The sequence below is a fragment of the Urocitellus parryii genome, chromosome 3 (genome assembly GCF_045843805.1).
Source record: "Urocitellus parryii isolate mUroPar1 chromosome 3, mUroPar1.hap1, whole genome shotgun sequence".
In the NCBI taxonomy this organism is placed as follows: Eukaryota; Metazoa; Chordata; class Mammalia; order Rodentia; family Sciuridae; genus Urocitellus; species Urocitellus parryii.
In genome coordinates, this window is record NC_135533.1 from 96,581,972 (window position 1) to 96,600,236 (window position 18,265).

General features: G+C 35.7%; 2 protein-coding genes across 2 annotated transcripts in view; one reads left to right on the forward strand and one right to left on the reverse strand.

Moving 5' to 3' along the window:
• Window positions 1-9,907: 9,907 nt before the first annotated feature.
• Mplkip (M-phase specific PLK1 interacting protein) lies at window positions 9,908-13,884 on the reverse strand. Its single transcript, XM_026387615.2, has 2 exons — window positions 13,264-13,884; window positions 9,908-12,244 (listed from the first exon to the last, which is right to left on the reverse strand). Exons 1-2 carry the CDS (start codon window positions 13,600-13,602, stop codon window positions 12,044-12,046), a joined length of 540 nt encoding a protein of 179 aa, XP_026243400.1. The 5' UTR covers window positions 13,603-13,884; the 3' UTR covers window positions 9,908-12,043.
• A 147-nt stretch (window positions 13,885-14,031) lies between these two features.
• The window catches only part of Sugct (succinyl-CoA:glutarate-CoA transferase), a 694,122-nt gene continuing 689,888 nt past the window's right edge, over window positions 14,032-18,265 (forward strand). The window contains exon 1 of the mRNA XM_026387616.2: window positions 14,032-14,131. Coding sequence (XP_026243401.1) covers window positions 14,032-14,131 — 100 coding nt within the window. The remainder of the gene's footprint in view (window positions 14,132-18,265) is intronic.

Genomic DNA, 18,265 nt, shown 5'->3' on the forward strand with positions numbered 1-18,265 from the left:
TTTGCTTTGCCTTTTGTTAACTTAAAATTATGGTTTAAGATTCATGTATCAAGTGGCCATAATTTACTTGAAGGCTGATTTCTATTACACTGTGCAAATATACAATTTACCTTTTCTACTACTAATGGTCATTTAGATTATTGCTAGTTTTTTGATCTTACAAACATTACTACAAAGAACATTTCTGAATATGCCTCTGCACACAAATACAAGTGCAAGCATTTCTCTAAGTTACATATTGTGGTAGAAAAAATTAACTTATGTTTTTTAAATTCTCATTTTATATGCAAAAATAATTTTGCAAAGACCAAAGCTTTCAGACACCTTTATTCAGCAAGAGGATTAACATATTTTGATGCTGAGTTAATTATAAACACAGTGAAGTTATGATCAGTTATCACAAAGTTAGTGAGCAAATAATTTGACCTATTATCACAAACTCTAATAAACATAATTTTTTGTGCTTAATTATTTTTAAAAGTTTACATTTTGGGGGTACTGGGGTTTGAATCCAGGGCCTTGTGCATACTAGGCAAGTGCTCTACCATTGAATTATATCCTTCAGCCCTCTGTTTTACTTTGAGAAGGGTCTTATTAAATTGCCCAGGAGGGCCTGGAACTTTTGATCCTCCAGTCTCACCTCAAGTTGATGGGTCTACAGGCCTGTGTTAACATGGCTGGCTAATGTTTTATTTTTCTATAATACCATGTTGATAGGTTAACAGTCTTTGGAGGACATTAAATACAAATATAAGAATTTTTTTTATTTTTAACTTTTTAAAAAAATATTTTTTAGTTGTAGATGGACACAATATCTTTATTTATTTTTATGTGGTGCTGAGAATCAAACCCAGTGCCTCACATATGCGAGGCAGCCGCTCTACCACTGAGCTACAACCCCAGCCCCTAAGAATGTTTTAAAGGATTAATCTTTGAGTAAACACTAAACAAGCACATTTAATGTAAATTTTATGGTACTGGCTATGTAAAATTTGTATATAACCTTATAAAGAATCCTTCTAAATATATCCACATTCTCCAAAGTAACTTTGACAAGTCTTAAAGAACTTTCTTATTGAATCTTTTTTTTTTTTTTTTTTTTGGTACCAGGGATTGAACCCAGGGATGCTTAACCACCAAGCTACATCTCCAGCCCTTTTCTGTATTTTATTTAGAGACAGGGTCTCCTTGAGTTGTTTAGGGCCTCACTAAGTCGCTGAGGGTGGCTTTGAACTCAGGATCAGGCTCAGCCTTCTGAGTCACTGAGATTACAGGTGTGGGCCACCATGCCCAGTTTAAATCTTATTTATGAATGTTTTCAGTCTCAATCTTAAAAAGGCTTGAATCACACAAGCTAGGGTCACAACTTTCCATTACCCAGATGATATTGAGCTTTGTCAAGTTTATTATACTGCCAAATGCAATAGTTGGTTGTACTAGTTTATATTCCTGTGAGCATTTATATAGGATGCTCCACATATTAATAATTATGTTTAATTTGAATTTTATCAATCCTATGAGTGTAATGATATTCAGAGTGCTTTAATCTATTTTTTTATTATTAGTAGTAGGGATTAATTAGCTTACTTTCTATCTGGATTTTTTTTTCTTCTGTAATTGTCTTTCTTGGTCTGTTGGGCTGCTTGAGTTTTTTTTTTTTTTTCATTGATTTTTCTGAATTTCTTTACATTATTCTGAATGCAAAATGTGTTATGTACACTGTGAAAGATATTATCCTTTAACTTTGTAGTATCATTTGTTGTGCAAAAATTTTAAATTTTAGGTCAAATTTGCCAACCTCTTATGTTTTTGTATATTGTATAAGAACGCTTATTACAGGTTCATAAAAGGTAAACTAAATTAACTAAACTTTAAACATTTAAGTTTGGCTTTTGTATTCTACTTGAATTTAGTTTTGAATGGTATGAGGTAGGAATCCACTTTTATTCATTTCATATTCATAAACAAGTGACCAACATCACTTCTTGTCAATTTTCCTCCAGTAATTTATAGGGCTATTTTATAAATTTTTTAAAAATATTTTTTAGTTGTAGTTGGACACAATACCTTTATTTATTTTTATGTGGTGCTGAGGATCGAACACAGGGCCTTGCATGTGCTAGATGAATATTCTATCGCTGAGCCACAACCCCAGTCCTTATTTAGTAAACTTTTTACATGGTGTTTCTAAGGCCTCTACTTTTGTTTCATTCATCTGTTTATTGCATCAATCAGTCTTTAGTTTTACAGTTTCCTTATCTGATAGAGCGAGTCTATTTACCTTTCTTCAGGATTTTTTAAAAATATATATATTTTAAATTGTTAATGGACTTTTACTTTATTTATTAATTTATTTCTATGTAGTGCTGATAATCGAACCCAGTGCCTCACACATGCTAAGCAAGCGCTCTACCACTGAGTCACAACCCCAGCCCTTCTTCAGGCTTTTTATGACTAACCTTGGTCCTTTTCTTCTTTCACATAAAATATTGGAATTGCTTTGCAAGACCCACAGAAATTATTTGGAGGTTGTGTATTTATAAATGTACAATATTACCTTTCTATCAATGAATTATCTCTTTCCTTTAGTTATGCTTTTTCAAAAATGCTTTGTGATTTTTTTTGTTCTTTCCTCCTCCAAGATCACAGCTTGGTATGGAGTGTGTAGCATTTTTGATGGGTATATAATTGTTATGGTTTGAATGTGAAATGTGTGAGACAAAGAAAGGTTTGGAGGAGAAATGACTGGGTTATAGTCTTAACATAATCAGTGCATTGATCCCTATGAGAATAACTGAGTGGTAATTGGAGGCATATGGAGTATGGCTGGAGGAAGTGGTTCATTCAGTGCATGGCTATGAGGTGTGTATTTTGTATCTGGAGAGTGGAGTCTCCTTACTTCCTGATCATCAGTGAGCTGCTTTCCTCCGCCACACTCATTTGCCATGATGTTCTGCCTCACTTGAAGCTCCAAGGAATGGAGCCTGCTCTCTATGGACTGAGGTCTCTGAAACCAAATTTTTCCTCCTCTACAATTGTTCTGGTCAAATCTTTTAGCTGACTAAACAAACAAACAAAAAACCAGGAGTACTGTAATTGCATATTATTCTTGGACCCAGAATAGTTCAAAATTTTCCTCTTCTTTGCAAATAAGGTCATTTTCATCTCTTCTGTTTTAACTCTCATAGCTCGGTTCTTTCCATTTCTCTAACTAGTGTATCTAGTTTTAAGGATGCTTCTTCTTCAATCTAGGTGCCCTATTAAAATAGATCTTCTCCTTTCCAGTTAATAAAGTATATTGCAGCAATAAACTTCCAGATGCTGAACCATCACAGAATTCCTGAAATAAAACTTTATTGGTTCATTTTTGTTTGTAACTGAATTGTGGTCATATCATATTTAGGATTTTTGACAACTATGTTCATAGTGAAATGTCCTACAGCTTCCGTTTATTTCCTTAGCAAAATTTGAGATAACTTGTTATCACAGTTTACTTTGTTTTTCCTAAAAGGTTATAATAATATAGGAATTATGTATTTAACATAGGTTTGGAAGTCTGGTGTCTTATAAAAGAAGACATGTTTATCAACTCAATATCTTTAAATAAATTATTCTGGTTTTATTTCATTTCAATTTTGGTAACATTTTTCTAAAAAATGTTCATCTGTTTTCAAGTACTCTGATAGTTCATATTGTTACTTTAAAAGCCTTTATCTGTTGTAATACAATTTCATTTTTAACCCTTGGTATATCAGGAACAAGAGTTATCACTTATCATCTGGGTTTAATTCTTAACTTGGAAAAATGCAGTATAAAATTATTTAGAAACAATTTTATTAGAACTTTTGAAATGTCTACATAGGAAACCCAAATTTTAATTCACTATCGTCCTGGTTTTGAGGGTATTTTTTTATGTCCCTGAATGTAACTAGATGCTCACCCAAATGTTATGAACCCAGAGCATATTTATCTTATGAATACTGATACTGAAAATCAAGTATCAAATTGCCTCTTATTAGGATCAGTTTTGCACTTGCATCATCATAATGTAATACTTTATATACAATGCATATATTTTTTCCTGCCAAAGGATGGCAATATTTGCTTCATAGTTGGAAAATATTTTTACTTTCATGTATAAACACAAATTAGAATAGACTATTATATTGATCTCTTTCTTTAGAAAAACCTTTGATACATACTTTTAGTACTTGTCTACTTCCAAATCCTATCAATTATGATGGACAATACAATATTTTTATTCTTAGCAATCTATCATACAGATTAAGCTTGAGAAAAATTTTCTAAGATATTGTCTGAAAATTTTATACTCTGAAGTTTTGCTTATAAGCTCTACTTTACCATCGTTTTTAGAAGCCATAGGGCATATTTGTCTAATAATCATAAAACATGTTATTTTTCTTGATTATTAAGGATCAAAAATGCTGTACTCCCAGTTTGTGCATGGTGGCGCACACTTGTAATCCCAGAGGCTAGGAAGGCTGAGGCAGGAGGATGGCGAGTTCAAAGCCGGCCTCAGCAAAAGGGAGACTCTAAGCAACTCAGTGAGACCGTGTCTCTACCTAAAATACAAAATGGGGCTGGGTATGCGGCTCGGTGGTCAAGTGCCCCTGAATTCAATCCCTGGTACCAAGAAGGAAAAAAAAAAATGCTGTATTTCCAATTGTCTGAGGAAAGCTTACAGATTGTGTCTCTAGACTGCTTTTGTATCTTCCTGAAACATAATGCAGTACTTGGAGCAATGCAGTAAGAAGAGCACAGGATGATGCAATACTGACTTATTTACTACTATATTATCCTTTGGGTGATTCCATCACTGTTGTTTTCTTACTATTTTATACATTTTTAAGGCACAGTTCCTGATGTTATAACAAAGATTAATATTTTTCCTTTTATTCTTTTGCTTTTCTTCCTCAATCTTTGTTTAGTTTATCCAAAGAAGCAACTTTGCTTTTGCTGACATTGTCTACAGTTTGCTTTATTTCATTAGCTTATTCTTGAATCTGGTGGGGAGGGGTATTTTTTCTGTTTTTAAAATTTATTGATACTTCAGTTAGAAAACATCATCTGTATATAAACCAATTCTTTGAAATGTGCAGATGCTGACATACAACATTCATAAAAATGTATATATGTACCTGTAAAGAAATATATGTAAATCATATAGATATATTGTCTATTTTGTATATAGGTTCTCTGTCTTTACAAATTCTGTTATCTCCTTGATGCATTTTTTTTAAATACAGGTATTAAAATGTCCAGAGAGTTAGTTTAAATTTACCATTTTAGATGCATGTTTCTCAAACCAGCAAACAGGTCCCATTTTTCTCATCCAATCTGATTTTTTATTTATTTTTTAATTTTTTAATATTTATTTTTTAGTTCTCGGAGGACACAACATCTTTGTTGGTATGTGGTGCTGAGGATCGAACCCGGGTCGCACGCATGCCAGGCGAGCGCGCTACCGCTTGAGCCACAACCCCAGCCCCAATCTGATTTTTTAAATGTTTTCTTTTTAAAGGAAATTTTAGACTCACTGTGACTACTGAAATATCTGGATTTTGTTTTGTTTTATTTTTACACCTTTTTTCATCCTTCTTTGACTTTTCTTGGATTCATAGTTTATTAAAACTTCAACTGGTTTGAGATCTTTAAAAATTTTGGTTCCATATTCTTTTTTTATTTAAATACTTTTTAAAAGTGTTGATGAACCTTCATTTTATTAATTTATTTATATGTGGTGCTGAGAATCTAATCCAGTGCCTCATACATGCTAGGCAAGAGCTCTACCACTGAGCCACAAGCCCAGCTCTGGTTCCATATTCCTAAGAGCAATTTTGGAAAGTAAAATACCCCTTTATATATTTTCAAGTTGACATAAAACATTTTTATCATTTCAAAAATTACAAAGTCATTTCTGTAATATTAATAAATTAATTGTATTGGTTTAAAGTACTTAATGAATTCTAACAATTGAATGTATACCATCACTCCTTAACACATGAACAAAGTTTTATTTAATAGAATATTTATATTATTTTGAATTTGCATTTTCATTATACTGCCCCATGTAATTTAATCTCAATATAGTTTAGTGCTTAAATGTCTTTTACTGCTACCTTAATCACATTTTTCAAAGTATATTAAAATCATATTTATTGAAATAATTTTTTTTCAAAATTTAAAATAATGATTCCAATGACTACAAATCTCCAAGTGTTGAAGACTGTTGTCTTCAACAACTACTATTCAATTGATAAAAATAATAATTTTTAATTATTATTAATTATGTTAATAATGCTAGAACGAGTTAATAGTGATTGTGTTACTATTTTTAAAATCTCATTCACAGATTTAAAAAGGGATAGATAGGTGCTGTGGTTGTGGCTCAGTGATACAGCACTTGCCTAGTAACTGTGAGGCGCTGCGTTTGCTCCTCAGCACCACATAAAATTAAATAAATAAATAAAAGGTATGGTGTCCAACTACAACTAAATTTAAAAAAAAAAAAAAGGGATAGAAAAATATCTTGTCATAATGAGGCCACTAAATTCTTGTACTCCTTCAAAGTTGTATGCTGAGTCATAAATTGATCTATCACCAAATTATTTTTATAGTCTGTTATTAACAATTCAAGCTTTTTTTCCATTTTGTTAAAAGCAAAGAACTGAAAACTACTCCTGCTGGGTGTAGCAGCACATAAATGTGAAGGCAGAATTTTAAACTCAAGGCTAGCCTCAGTAACTAATGTAACCCAGTCTCAAATTAAATTAAAAATGGTTGGGGATGTAGCTCAGTGGTAGAGCATTTGGTTAGCATGCACAAGGCGCTGGGTTCAAATACCTATACAAGAGGGAAAATAAGAAAACCACTCTCATAGAAGACCCCATTTTTTCAAGTAATGCTCAATTTCTTGGGAAGTTATCCAAAAGGCTTTACCATGACTTATCTATGTCTTTAAGAGTCATCTTGCTTGTGGTACTTAAAACTAGAACAGAATAAAAGCACCATCATAACATAGGAAATTACACAAATTTCCTAGAGATAACTATACACACTAGAGATTTTATGACTGATAATTTATGAGTGAGAACAGAATATATGTATTTGATAAATAAAGCTGATTTTCTAGTTGGACACACTATGTCCTAAACTATATTTTGGAGACATTCTCTCCTATCTTTTCAGTGTATATGGTACCTCATCAAACTAAAGACAATTTTATTATCTCAGAAATTGACATGTATCTTAAAATCGATAGCATAAGTTTAACTGGCAGTGTGTTTACTAACTATCATTGTTAGGATTTGGATATGAGGTGTCCTGTGTTAATGCAGGAATATTCATAGGTAAAATATTGGACTGAGAAGTGTAACCTAATCAGTCCATACTAGTTTGAATGAATTAATTGGGTGGTTAATTGCATGCAAGTGGAGCATGGCTGGAGGACCTGGGTCATTGGGGGCATGCCCCGGAGGGGTTCATCTTCCCTGTGTCCCCTTCCCCTTTTTGCTTTCCAGATAGCATGAATGCAGCACTCCTCCATCATACCCTTCCACCATGATGTTCTGCCTCATCTTGGGCCCAGAGCAATGGAGCCAGCCCACTATGGACGGAATTTCAGTAACTGTCAGTTAAAATAAACTTTCCCTCTTCTAAGTTGTTCTTTTTGGGTATTTTGGTCACAGAAATGAAAAACTGATATATATATATATATATATAAATAAATAAATATAAAATAATGAATCTTATAATAGTCTTAGGTGAAAAATTTTAGAAATTAAGAACAAAAATGGGGAATGATACTGGCCAAGTTACACTGTGTGCCATGTACAAACATGTAACAACAAATCCACCATTGTGTACTAGGATAATGCATCAATAAAAACTATGGGGGAAAGAAGAAGAATGCATCAATAAAAACTATGGGGTAAAGAAAGAAAAAGTCACTAGTAAGTTATGAGGTATACTGATAACTACCATGTGTCTTCTAGTAAAAACCACAAAGTATTTGTTAATTTAAACCTAAATACCTAGTAGGAATGAAAAAAAAAAAAAGAGAAATGACTGAGTGTCAATAGCAGGATACTGGAGCCTACATAAAACAATTAATACAGATCCATGGACACTAACAATGTACTGACAATGTTAATGAAAATGTTTCTTTAAAATATGTTCCAGGGGGCTGGGATGTGGCTCAAGTGGTAGCGCGCTCGCCTGGCATGCGTGCGGCCTGGGTTCGATCCTCAGCACCACATACCAACAAAGATGTTGTGTCTGCCAAATACTAAAAAATAAATATTAAAATTCTCTCTCTCTCTCTTAAAAAAAAAATAATAATAAAAAAATAAAATATGTTCCAGAAAGTATAAAATTACAAACTTACCTCTAAAGCATGTTCTTTTAACATGAAGATGTAATGTTAATATGACAGAAGTAAACATGGAACTTTTCTTCCTCCTTGAAATCATGCAAATTATGCTGAGACAGGGATTGAGACACATTTATCAGGCTCTTTATCATGATTGAAATGGTAGAAATACAGAAAGCCTGCTATACAGCAGATCAACCAAAACCAATCATGCTTTTATACAAGATTCAAATATTCTAATTCTTAGATGAAGCAGTCTTACCATTTACTTGTTGTCTATAAAGAAGTATTTTTGCTTTCATGTATGTTCATGCTCTTAAATTTTCACAGTTCACCCGCAGAATTTTTTTTTTTAAATAGTCAGGAGATAAAAAGGCAATGTCAACAAACAGTCATCTCCTTACTTGACAGTATTTAAAAAAAAAATATTTGTTTTGGTTTTTTTTTAGTGGTAGGTGGATACAATAACCTTTATTTTTAAGTGGCGCTGAAGATTGAACCCAGTGCCCCATGCATGCTAGGCAAGCACTCCACCACTGAGCCACAACCCCAGTCCACTTAACAGTAATTCTGAATTCTGAAGATTTCCACATGGAATTAATGTAACCCATTTCTAATACATATTTTGCTTCTTAGGGTTGTCAGAAAGGTCTGCTTAGGGTAAAGGGAAGGGACACATCTTGATGGGGTAATGGCAAGGTTCTGGAAGAATATGGGGAAATTTGAATACTGTTGGGGTAATTTTTGAGAAAAATAATATGGTACAGCTATTTTTATTTTTATTTTAGTTGTAGATGGACACAATACCTTTCATTTTATTTATTTTTATGTGGTGCTGAGGATCGAACCCAGGGTCTCGCATGTGCTAGGTGAGCGCTTTACGCTGAGCTAGGGCTAGGACCCTAGCCCACCACAGATTTTTTATGAAATGGGAAAGGATGAAAAGTGGAACTTGTATTATCCCTTTGCCATGGGCATATTCTTAGGTAGATCTTTTTCTAACAAATACTTCATATGGGAATTGAGGATCTGAATTTGGATTCTGTTAAAACTATCCATGCCTGCGTATTCCTTGGAAAGTAAAATACTCCCAGGAGTATGCATACCCTTGTTTGAAGACCCTCTCTGCAGTTTACATTGTCACCATTCTTTAATTATCTGAATTCCTAAGAAGCACACTCAAGGATTTTTTCAAAAAAGATGCTCAGCAATTCTATGAAGAATTCTAGAATGTGTATTCTGGAATATTAAACATCCAATCACTTTCTATTTTAAAGAATGATCAATTCCTTTCACTCAGCTAAACAAAGAATAGAAACTAACAAAATGACCCATGCCATAAGAACTTTGATTAGAGAATACAGTAATGATGGTGTATATATATTAAAATGTTCTCTTAAAAAAGTCAGACAAGGCCAGATCTCTGTAAGTAAATATTGGTAACTTGGCAAGAAAGAAATTTTTTAATATATTTCACTTATAAAAGTACAGTAGTGAAATAAAATGCACAAAAACCATTAGAAGAGTTACATCTGAATGTCTTCCAAATATTGTATGAATACATTCACATAAAATTTTTCCTAATTTCCTTTTCTTTTTTTGAGACACAGTCTAGATAAGTTGATCATGCTGGCTTCAATTTTGTGATCCTCCTGCCTCAGCCCCCTGAATAGATGGGATTATAGGCACTTGCCACCATACCTGGCTTCCAAACTTTTTTTTTTGCCAATAATCCCAACAATCTCTAGAGACTGTAATAATTATTTCCAACTGTCATTTCCTTAAGATATTTCTTACCTATTAAGTTCAATAAAGCTATTTACAAAAGTATCCTATTTTTGTAGAGAATCAGTAATTTTATATAGTATAAGTTCATCATACATCATGATCTCAACATGGAAAGATGTTAGAGAAAAAGGGCTTTTAAAATGCTGAGTGTAATTACTAATCTATTCCTTTTATATACATGGAAATAGATAAATATCATAGTTATAATTAGAATTTCTATATTTACTCATCAAAGTTTTTTTTAAGAGTATATACAAGTTTTTTTAAAGAGTATATATTTTTAAATACATTTTATTTTTTTAAATTTATTTTTATGTGGTGCTGAAGATCAAACCCAGGGCCTCCCACATGAGAGGCGAGCACTCTACTGCTGAGCTACAACCCTAGCCCCTAGAGCCTACAAGTTTTATAGGCACTATTCTAAAAACTGAGGACACAGGGATAAATGAGTGCTTACTATGTGCCAGGCCCTAGCCAAAGAGTTTCACACATATGAACCTATTTAATCTTCAAACACAACACCTCTGACAGATACTGTAAATTTCCTCATTTTACATATGAGAAAATTAAGGCACAGAGAAGTAAACTTATCCAGCTAATAATTGGTAGAAAGAGAATTTCCAAAGTGCTGGCTCTCCTGGAACTATAATTAATCTAAAATCCTTCCATTCTGTTTTGTCCCTATGAGAGACCCAATGAACTGAACATAACTGGGTATGGCTCAAACATTTCATTCTTAGATTTTTTTGGGGGGGCGGGGTTGAAACAAAATTTTAACTATCTAGTTTGTGCCTTCAAAACATCTAAAAAGATTTCATTGCACATTGTAAGGCTTGACTTTGTTTTTCATAATTGAGGAAATATTCATTTTTTTTACTTCCATTGTTATTGATACATACACATAGCTTTCCTTTCTTTAGGAAACCATTTCTCTACTCCAAGTTGGCTCAATGGGGCTAACGATCACAGAACTGTCTTCCAATATCAGGTTGGATATGTTATTCAAGCTCAAGGGCCTTACTGCAATGGTCAAACTTAATTGGCTTAAGAGTACAAAACATGTCTGAGCATGACTTATTCAAGACTGATGGAATTAAGAGATGCTCTTTTTGTGATGGAAGTTATTTGGGTTTGTTGGTAAATATCTTCTTTGGTCTCAAAAGTAAATGACTATAGTGATAAGAGATAGAAATTCAGATGAATACATTGATCTACCTATGCATGAATATCCTTGTCTTTTCTGGTTTAATGAGTATAAACTTATTCTAAGTGAGGTTCTGTGATTTGAAATCAAGTTTCAATGTGTTTCAATAGAAGCATTAAATAAAATATGCATGTAGAACAATATAGTGGATACAAATAGAACTTCGCTATTTGCTTCCTTTTTAGGAATATAGAATTGTCTATAGCTAAAAGAATAGACATGAGATAGAAATAGTTTATCTAATTCATTTTCAAAAACAATTTGCAAAACATTTACCTATAAATTCTAAGTGATTACAAAGCATTATTTTAGTTATTCTACTTCTTTATCATATCACAAAACCACAATATAGCTAGAAAGACAAAATGTTTTATTTTAAAACATTAGAAAAACATTTAAAAGACAAATGTCCATTATATAACCAGGAATGTTAAATATATTGAAACTGTAAGTCTAAATGTGATAGGCACTTTCAGAGAACTAAATACTGAAAATTATCCTACATTCTTCTCTAATAACAACACTTGATATAATGAAAAATACCAAGGTCCTACTAATTATTCAAAATCAACATCTTTGGGTTCAACTTATTTTCACAAGTAAAAGTTTTGTCCAAGATGTTCCTGACACATGAAGCTTCCAGTTGAATTTCAGAAATGTTAACAAAAGTATCTTCCTTTTTTGCCTGTGAATGTTTGAGTATTGCTGTATTGTTGGCTTATGTCCACTACAGATACTGGTTCTAGGCCAGCCCAAGGATCTTCAAGCATTGAAGGCTTGAAATAACTTTCCAACTCATTAGACATTCTTTTTTCTCTACCACGCCCTGATCCAAATGGTGTGGATGTCCTTGGAGAACCCTTTAGGAAAAAAATCATCAGTTAAAATAAAAAAAACATTTAGTAGAGGTAACTGGTAGTTTTTTTTTTTTTTTTTTTTTTAAGGCTAATGGGGATCACATTGCTGGTTAAAAGCTGTCATATGAAACCAGGTATGTTCAATTGCTAAGTCCAAGTTTCCTTTAATCTAGTTTGTGTTAAAGGTATTTAAAAAAAATTTAGCATACTTATTTAATAATGATTCCATGCCCACTGTCCCCTCAACTACTTTTTTGAGTTGCCAATGTAATAAATCTGCAATTATTGAAGACTAATGGTGATGAAATCAAGTACAAGCCGTGACAAAATACTTTTTTTTTTCCCTGGAGGAAAATTAAAACTTTTTTTTTTTAACCCTACACATAACTTCTAAAACCTTTCTCATAGAAATTTACAACTCATTAGCTCCAGGCTCAAAGGGGTGGGGTTTGTTTAGCATATACAAAGTTGGAAAACACTAAGCAGAGCCAAGCCAAAGAAATCCTAGACACAATACTCCCGTCTTGTATTCACTGAGAGAAAAGGGAACTTCCACTATTACCGACCTTCCCTTGAGAGAACTTGGCCCAGAAGACAATGAAGCTCAAAAAGAGAGTTTAAAGAAAGAAAAAAAAAGTTGACAGTTGCAGGAAGATGGCAATAGCCTATAACCTAGAAAAGTTATATACTGGGATTCTTTCACTTTTGCCTCCCTCAGAGCCCAGTTGCTCAAAATACTTAACTGAAACGAACTGGTAAGGCCCAGAGCAAATAAGAGATAACGGAGAATTAGGGCAGCCTACTGGTTAAAAGCACAAAGGCTCTAGAGCAGAACTACAGCTCTACCATTTTTAGAATAATCTTAAAATACTTCTCTAAGCCTCAATTTACTCATCTGCAAAACAGGGCTAACAACAGTTATCTCACCTCACAGAGGATTAAACAAAATAATCCACACAAAGGGAATATTAGCACCATGCCTGCCATACAGTAAGAGCTCGGCAAACGCTGGCTATTATTACCTGGGGGTGGGTCTGCTGCTGCCCCGGGGAGTAGCCGAATTGCTGCTGGGACCCCGCGGGGGACTTGGAGTACGAGCCAGGGTAGCCGCCAGGAGACGGTGACCCGAACCGGCCCCCCGAGAAGCTGCCGCCGTGTCGCGGAGAGTGGCTGCTTCCGTAGGGCCTAGACCGGTGCCCGTAAGGCGGCGTGTGGTGCGGGCTCCCGTACCCGTCCCGAGGGGAGGGCGGCCGTGGTCCGCCCCCGCCCGGGGTACCCCGGAAGCCGCTCCCGCCACCCCAACCTCCTACACCCGGGGCTGGGTAAGGAGGGGTCGGGGGTCGAAAATTCGGACGATGCATTTCAGGAACCAAAGCCGAAGTCCTCACGGCCGCGTTCTCTCACCGGAACTGTGCAGACCAACCCGCCACAGATAACTGGTTGTCCTTTGTCAAAGCAGTCCTCCAGCCGCCAGCGCCCTACTGCGCTTGGGTTCCGACCTTATAAAGGTTCCGCAAAAAGCGGCAACATAAATAGATTACTGCACAGTGGGGAGGTTAGGTAGATTCAAGTGAAGGAAAAAGGATAAAGGAAAAGCGGAACACCCAGCAGAGCCAGCACGCTTCCAGAATGACTGTCTTCAGGCCGACCTACAGAGAAGTAGTCCGCTCGGCTGAGGGCGCGACTTGGGTCGCACTCTGACCCGCCCTACTGGGGCGGGGCTTGGCGTGTCCGCGGGCGCCCCCAGTGGCTGCGGGTGGTGCGGACTGGAGACATCTGAGAAGTGCGCGATGCAGGCGACGCTTGCGAGGGTGGCGGCTCTGCGGAGAATCGGTCTCCTCTCCGGCCGGGTCGGCGGGAGGGGGCTGTGGACAGGCCGCCCGCAGTCAGGTACCTTCTAAGACTCTGTCCGGGCGGCAAAAGGTGCCCAGCCCCAGGTTTCTACCGCGGGGTGTCTGCGGAGAGCGTCCCCGTCCAGTCCTCTGGTCTTTCTCGCCTCCGGGCGTCCTGGCTTGGTGGCTTGGCAGTCGTCTTCGCCAGCTCTCGCGGCTCCGCGGGTCCTCGGGTCGCCCTGCTTGGTAGCCACGTTCCAACCCCCGACTCCGGCCTAAGGGCTGGCCACTGCGGGCGCGTTCCCTGCTCGATCACACTTGGCTCTCGCCTTGATGCTTTCCTTTACTCCTGCCTTGCCCCCAAGTTTAAATACTTAAAAAGTATACATTATTATTATTTTTTTAAAGTACGCCTAACGCTTAGCTGCATTTCAGAAAGCAGCTCTCTGCTTTGAATAACTTGAGAAGCTGTAGTAAAACAAATGAACAAATGCTGGACTTCACCCCCTTCGTTTCAGTTCTCTCTAAATGGGAGATAGTCAGGGAGAAGGTTAGGAAGTAGAGAGACTAATTTTCAAAAAGAGCAAAATGTGGCCAAAGCTCTTAAAATCTTGATTGTTTTATAAAGTTGTGATTAGAAAAAAAAAGTGTAATATTTAAGAATGACACTTCATGTATAATAAACACGACTTTGTATCAGATGTCTGTTTCAGAATCTTATTTAGAGGATGAAATTTAGGTTTACTACTGTTTTATAAATCTTTCTTTACTACCTCAGAATGTGGTAATAGGGATCCACTCTGAATTTTGAAATCTTAACCTTAAGACTCATTAAATCACAGCCTGATGGGTAGCTGGGACCCATGCTTTTCATTGCTCTTCATTCTGTCTCTTTGACATGTTCTGTGACATGCCTTGTTGAAGAGCGTGATGTCTTCTAGGTTCCATCCTCCTTGATGAACGGAGATTTAAACACAGACTTTTCGTTTTTGGTGGTTTATTCTGGGCAAATTTCATGGTTCACCTATATTTCTTTTCTCCTGTAGACATAAATTGTAGAGTCATTTAAGGTAAGAAAATGCCATCAAGGTGTAGTGATGGAATTAAGCCTTGAGGACTCCAGTTTATCCACATTATTATAGTCCTGTCCTGGCTAAAAATCCTTTTTTTTTTCCCAACCATCGTGCTTAACTTATTGTCCTGTACTTGAAGACTCAGATCTTTATTGAATAAAAGCTGGGGATGGCAAAGGCCTTCCTTAGTGTGGGCAAAACCCTGGGTTCAATTCCCAGTACTGCAAGAAAAATAAAATGCTGCCTTCCCCTCAAGTTTAAATACTTAAAAAGTGTACATTATTAAAAAAGTACTAATTTACTGAATAAGTCACATACATCATGTAGATCAGTGATTCTCACCTTTTTTGTCATCAGTCTACATTATGGAGGGGGCAGAGAAGTGAAGGTAGTGAGGGAGTGGAGATCAGAATTACCTTTTTTTTAAATAACTTCAAGTGATATAAACAATTTGGTCTCAACTTTGTTAGTAAGGTAATATAAGTAATTTTTTAAAAAACTTGGCTTATGCTTCGGAATGTTTTTATCTTTTACACATATGAACTTGCATTGGAAATGGGAGAGGGTTGGGGTTGTAGTTCAGTGGTATAGTAGTACTTGCCTGTCATGTGTGAATCATTCATTGGGTTCAATTCTCAGCACTACATATAAATAAATAAAAATAAAGGTCCATCAACAACTAAAAAAATTTTTAAAAAAAGATAGTATGGGGAAGAAATATAGTGGAAAATTTTGACAGGTAAATTATGCATGACTGTTTGCCTCTCAGCACATTTACAAGTATATATGAGGACTGTGGGAGAATGAATCCTTAGTAATTATATGAAACTCCAGATCCAGTTGGTACTCTTCTGAGACTAGGCTACTTTCTTCTTTACAGATAAGAAATTGTCCAAGAGAAGTTAAAATGACTTGCCTAAGTTCACAAAGCAAGCAGAAGTAGCACTAGAACTGAAGTTCCAAGAATTTCAGGCAAATTTGCCTCCTAAGAAATATAAATTGATAAACATTGCATCCTTTGAAAAATGCAGTAGGTAAAGAAGCATGTAGAATTTTGAAAGTGGAACTACTGTGCGGCTTTAGATTTAGAGATTAGTAGACGTAACCTTAACTATTGAATCTTTATAAGTATAGCCAGGGTGTTGTCATGTTTTTACCAAGGAGTTAAAGTCTAGATGTCTGAGCTGGTGGGCGTCAGTTCCCCCAGCATTTATCTGTATTGAATTTCTTTGTGTGGAGGTGAGCTTAGGGGAAGAGAGATGAAAGGGAAGGGAGGAAGGATCAGTGACTAGGTGCTATCTTCAAATGGCATTGTGTACAGAGGGATCAGTAGGTAGAAGAACCTCAAGAACTTTCTGAACATCTGCCTGAGGAACCCCCAAAAATAATTGGTTAACTTAGTGGTGGTGATGTGTTTTAGAAGTACTTCATTAAAATATGAATACCAAGACAAGGAAGTTTAAGTATAAATATAAATGGGCTCTTGTCTGTTTTTATAAAGCTGTGGATCTTTATTTATATCTAAGTTTTTTTGTGTGTTCATTTTTGTGGGTTTCAAAGTTTGTTTTTTTTCTTCATAGAGCTTTATCTTTTTTAAAATATATAGTTTTAGTTGTTGATGGGCCTTTATTTTATTTGTTTAAATGCAGTGCTGAGAATCAAACCCATGGCTCACTCATGCTAGTCAAGTGCTCTACCATTGAGCTATAACACCAGCCCACAGAACTTTATCTTGAACAACAACAACAACAACAAAAAATACTTGGAAGCAAAAGAGCTATTTGTAAAGCAGGAATTAGGGTCCCAGATCCCTGCTTACTCTATACCCCTACATTTACTATCCTCTGCCTTCCACTATTACCAAAGAGGCTCTGGGGCTCCTCTGAAGAATTCCTAGAGCTCTGCAGAAAGGGTTTGAACACCACAATCTGAAGTAGGTGTCAGGTATTAACCAGTGCTACAAATACCTATACTTTGATTAGTTTTTACTAAGTAATATGGAGAAATAAATATTTCCATATTTCTTCATTGTCAGGGCTTTCTAAATTAAGAAAACTGGAACCTGGGTTAAAGGATAAGCTGTGGAAGTTAAAAGATGACTGAATAGCTAGTTGAAGAAATTCTAGGAGGTATATGTTTATATTTTAAAAGATATGAAATCCAGAGCCTTGGAGACAATGCCAAGACTGTAAATCCAGTATGCTTGTTTTATCTTCCCCCTGGAGACATTTATTTATATTCAAAGGGTTAAGAACCCAAGGGCTTTCTTTTCTTCCTGAGGACAATTTGTTTACCTTAGGTAGATTTAGCCCTCTCCTTTGTAAGGTAACAGTGGCAGTTAGATAATTATCCTGTACAAACTCCCAGATTCACAATTTTGGCATTCCTTTCCTGTGGTTCTGTTCTTCCAATGTGCAGGCCTAACCAAAGGGTTCTCATTCCATCATCATGAGGTATTAGGTGTGGGGAAATGGTGCATTTCTTGATGTAAGGCATAATAACTCTCATCTGGGCTGCAGAAACCTTGTGTTTACTTTCATCTTGTAAATAAATGCAGAGATTAAAATTTATCATGTATTTTTGATGAACACTTCTCAGCATGTACTTACTTTCTTAGAAATTATTATGTGTACACTTAGAGCATGACTTTTTTTTTTGGCTACTAGGGGATTAAACTCAGGGACACTCAACCACTGAGCTCACATCCCCAGACTTTTTTTTTTTTGTATTTTATTTAGAGAAAGGATTTCACTGAGTTGCTTAGAAGCCTCATGTTGTTGAGGATGGCTTTGAACTCCCGATCCTCCTGCCTCAGCCTCCTGAGCCACTGGGATAGAGCATAATCTTTTTTAAAGAGCATAATCTTTAATATTTCCTGAAACTTTCCTGATTATCTCTTTTCCTTATAGAGCTGCCTCTTGTCAGCTGTGTCATGTTAAGGTCTTCTAGTAGTGGAAAAGTAAATGCCTCTCTAGGATGTAAATAGCTCATTCACTGATGTGGTTAGGGCTGTTTTGACCATAATAGATCACTTAACTCTCACTTAATATTCTTATTGAAAAGGAAGAATTAAAAGTGACTTGTTTTCAAGAGTCTCTAAGAGTCAAATTCCACTGCTT

Excerpts from the sequence above, each read along its gene's own strand:
- Mplkip (XM_026387615.2), bottom strand. The coding sequence starts at position 13,602 with ATGCATCGTCCGAATTTTCGACCCCCGACCCCTCCTTACCCAGCCCCG. Across the intron at positions 12,245-13,263 it reads AGCAGCAGACCCACCCCCAG|GGTTCTCCAAGGACATCCAC; the intron begins GTAATAATAGCC and ends TTTTTCCTAAAG.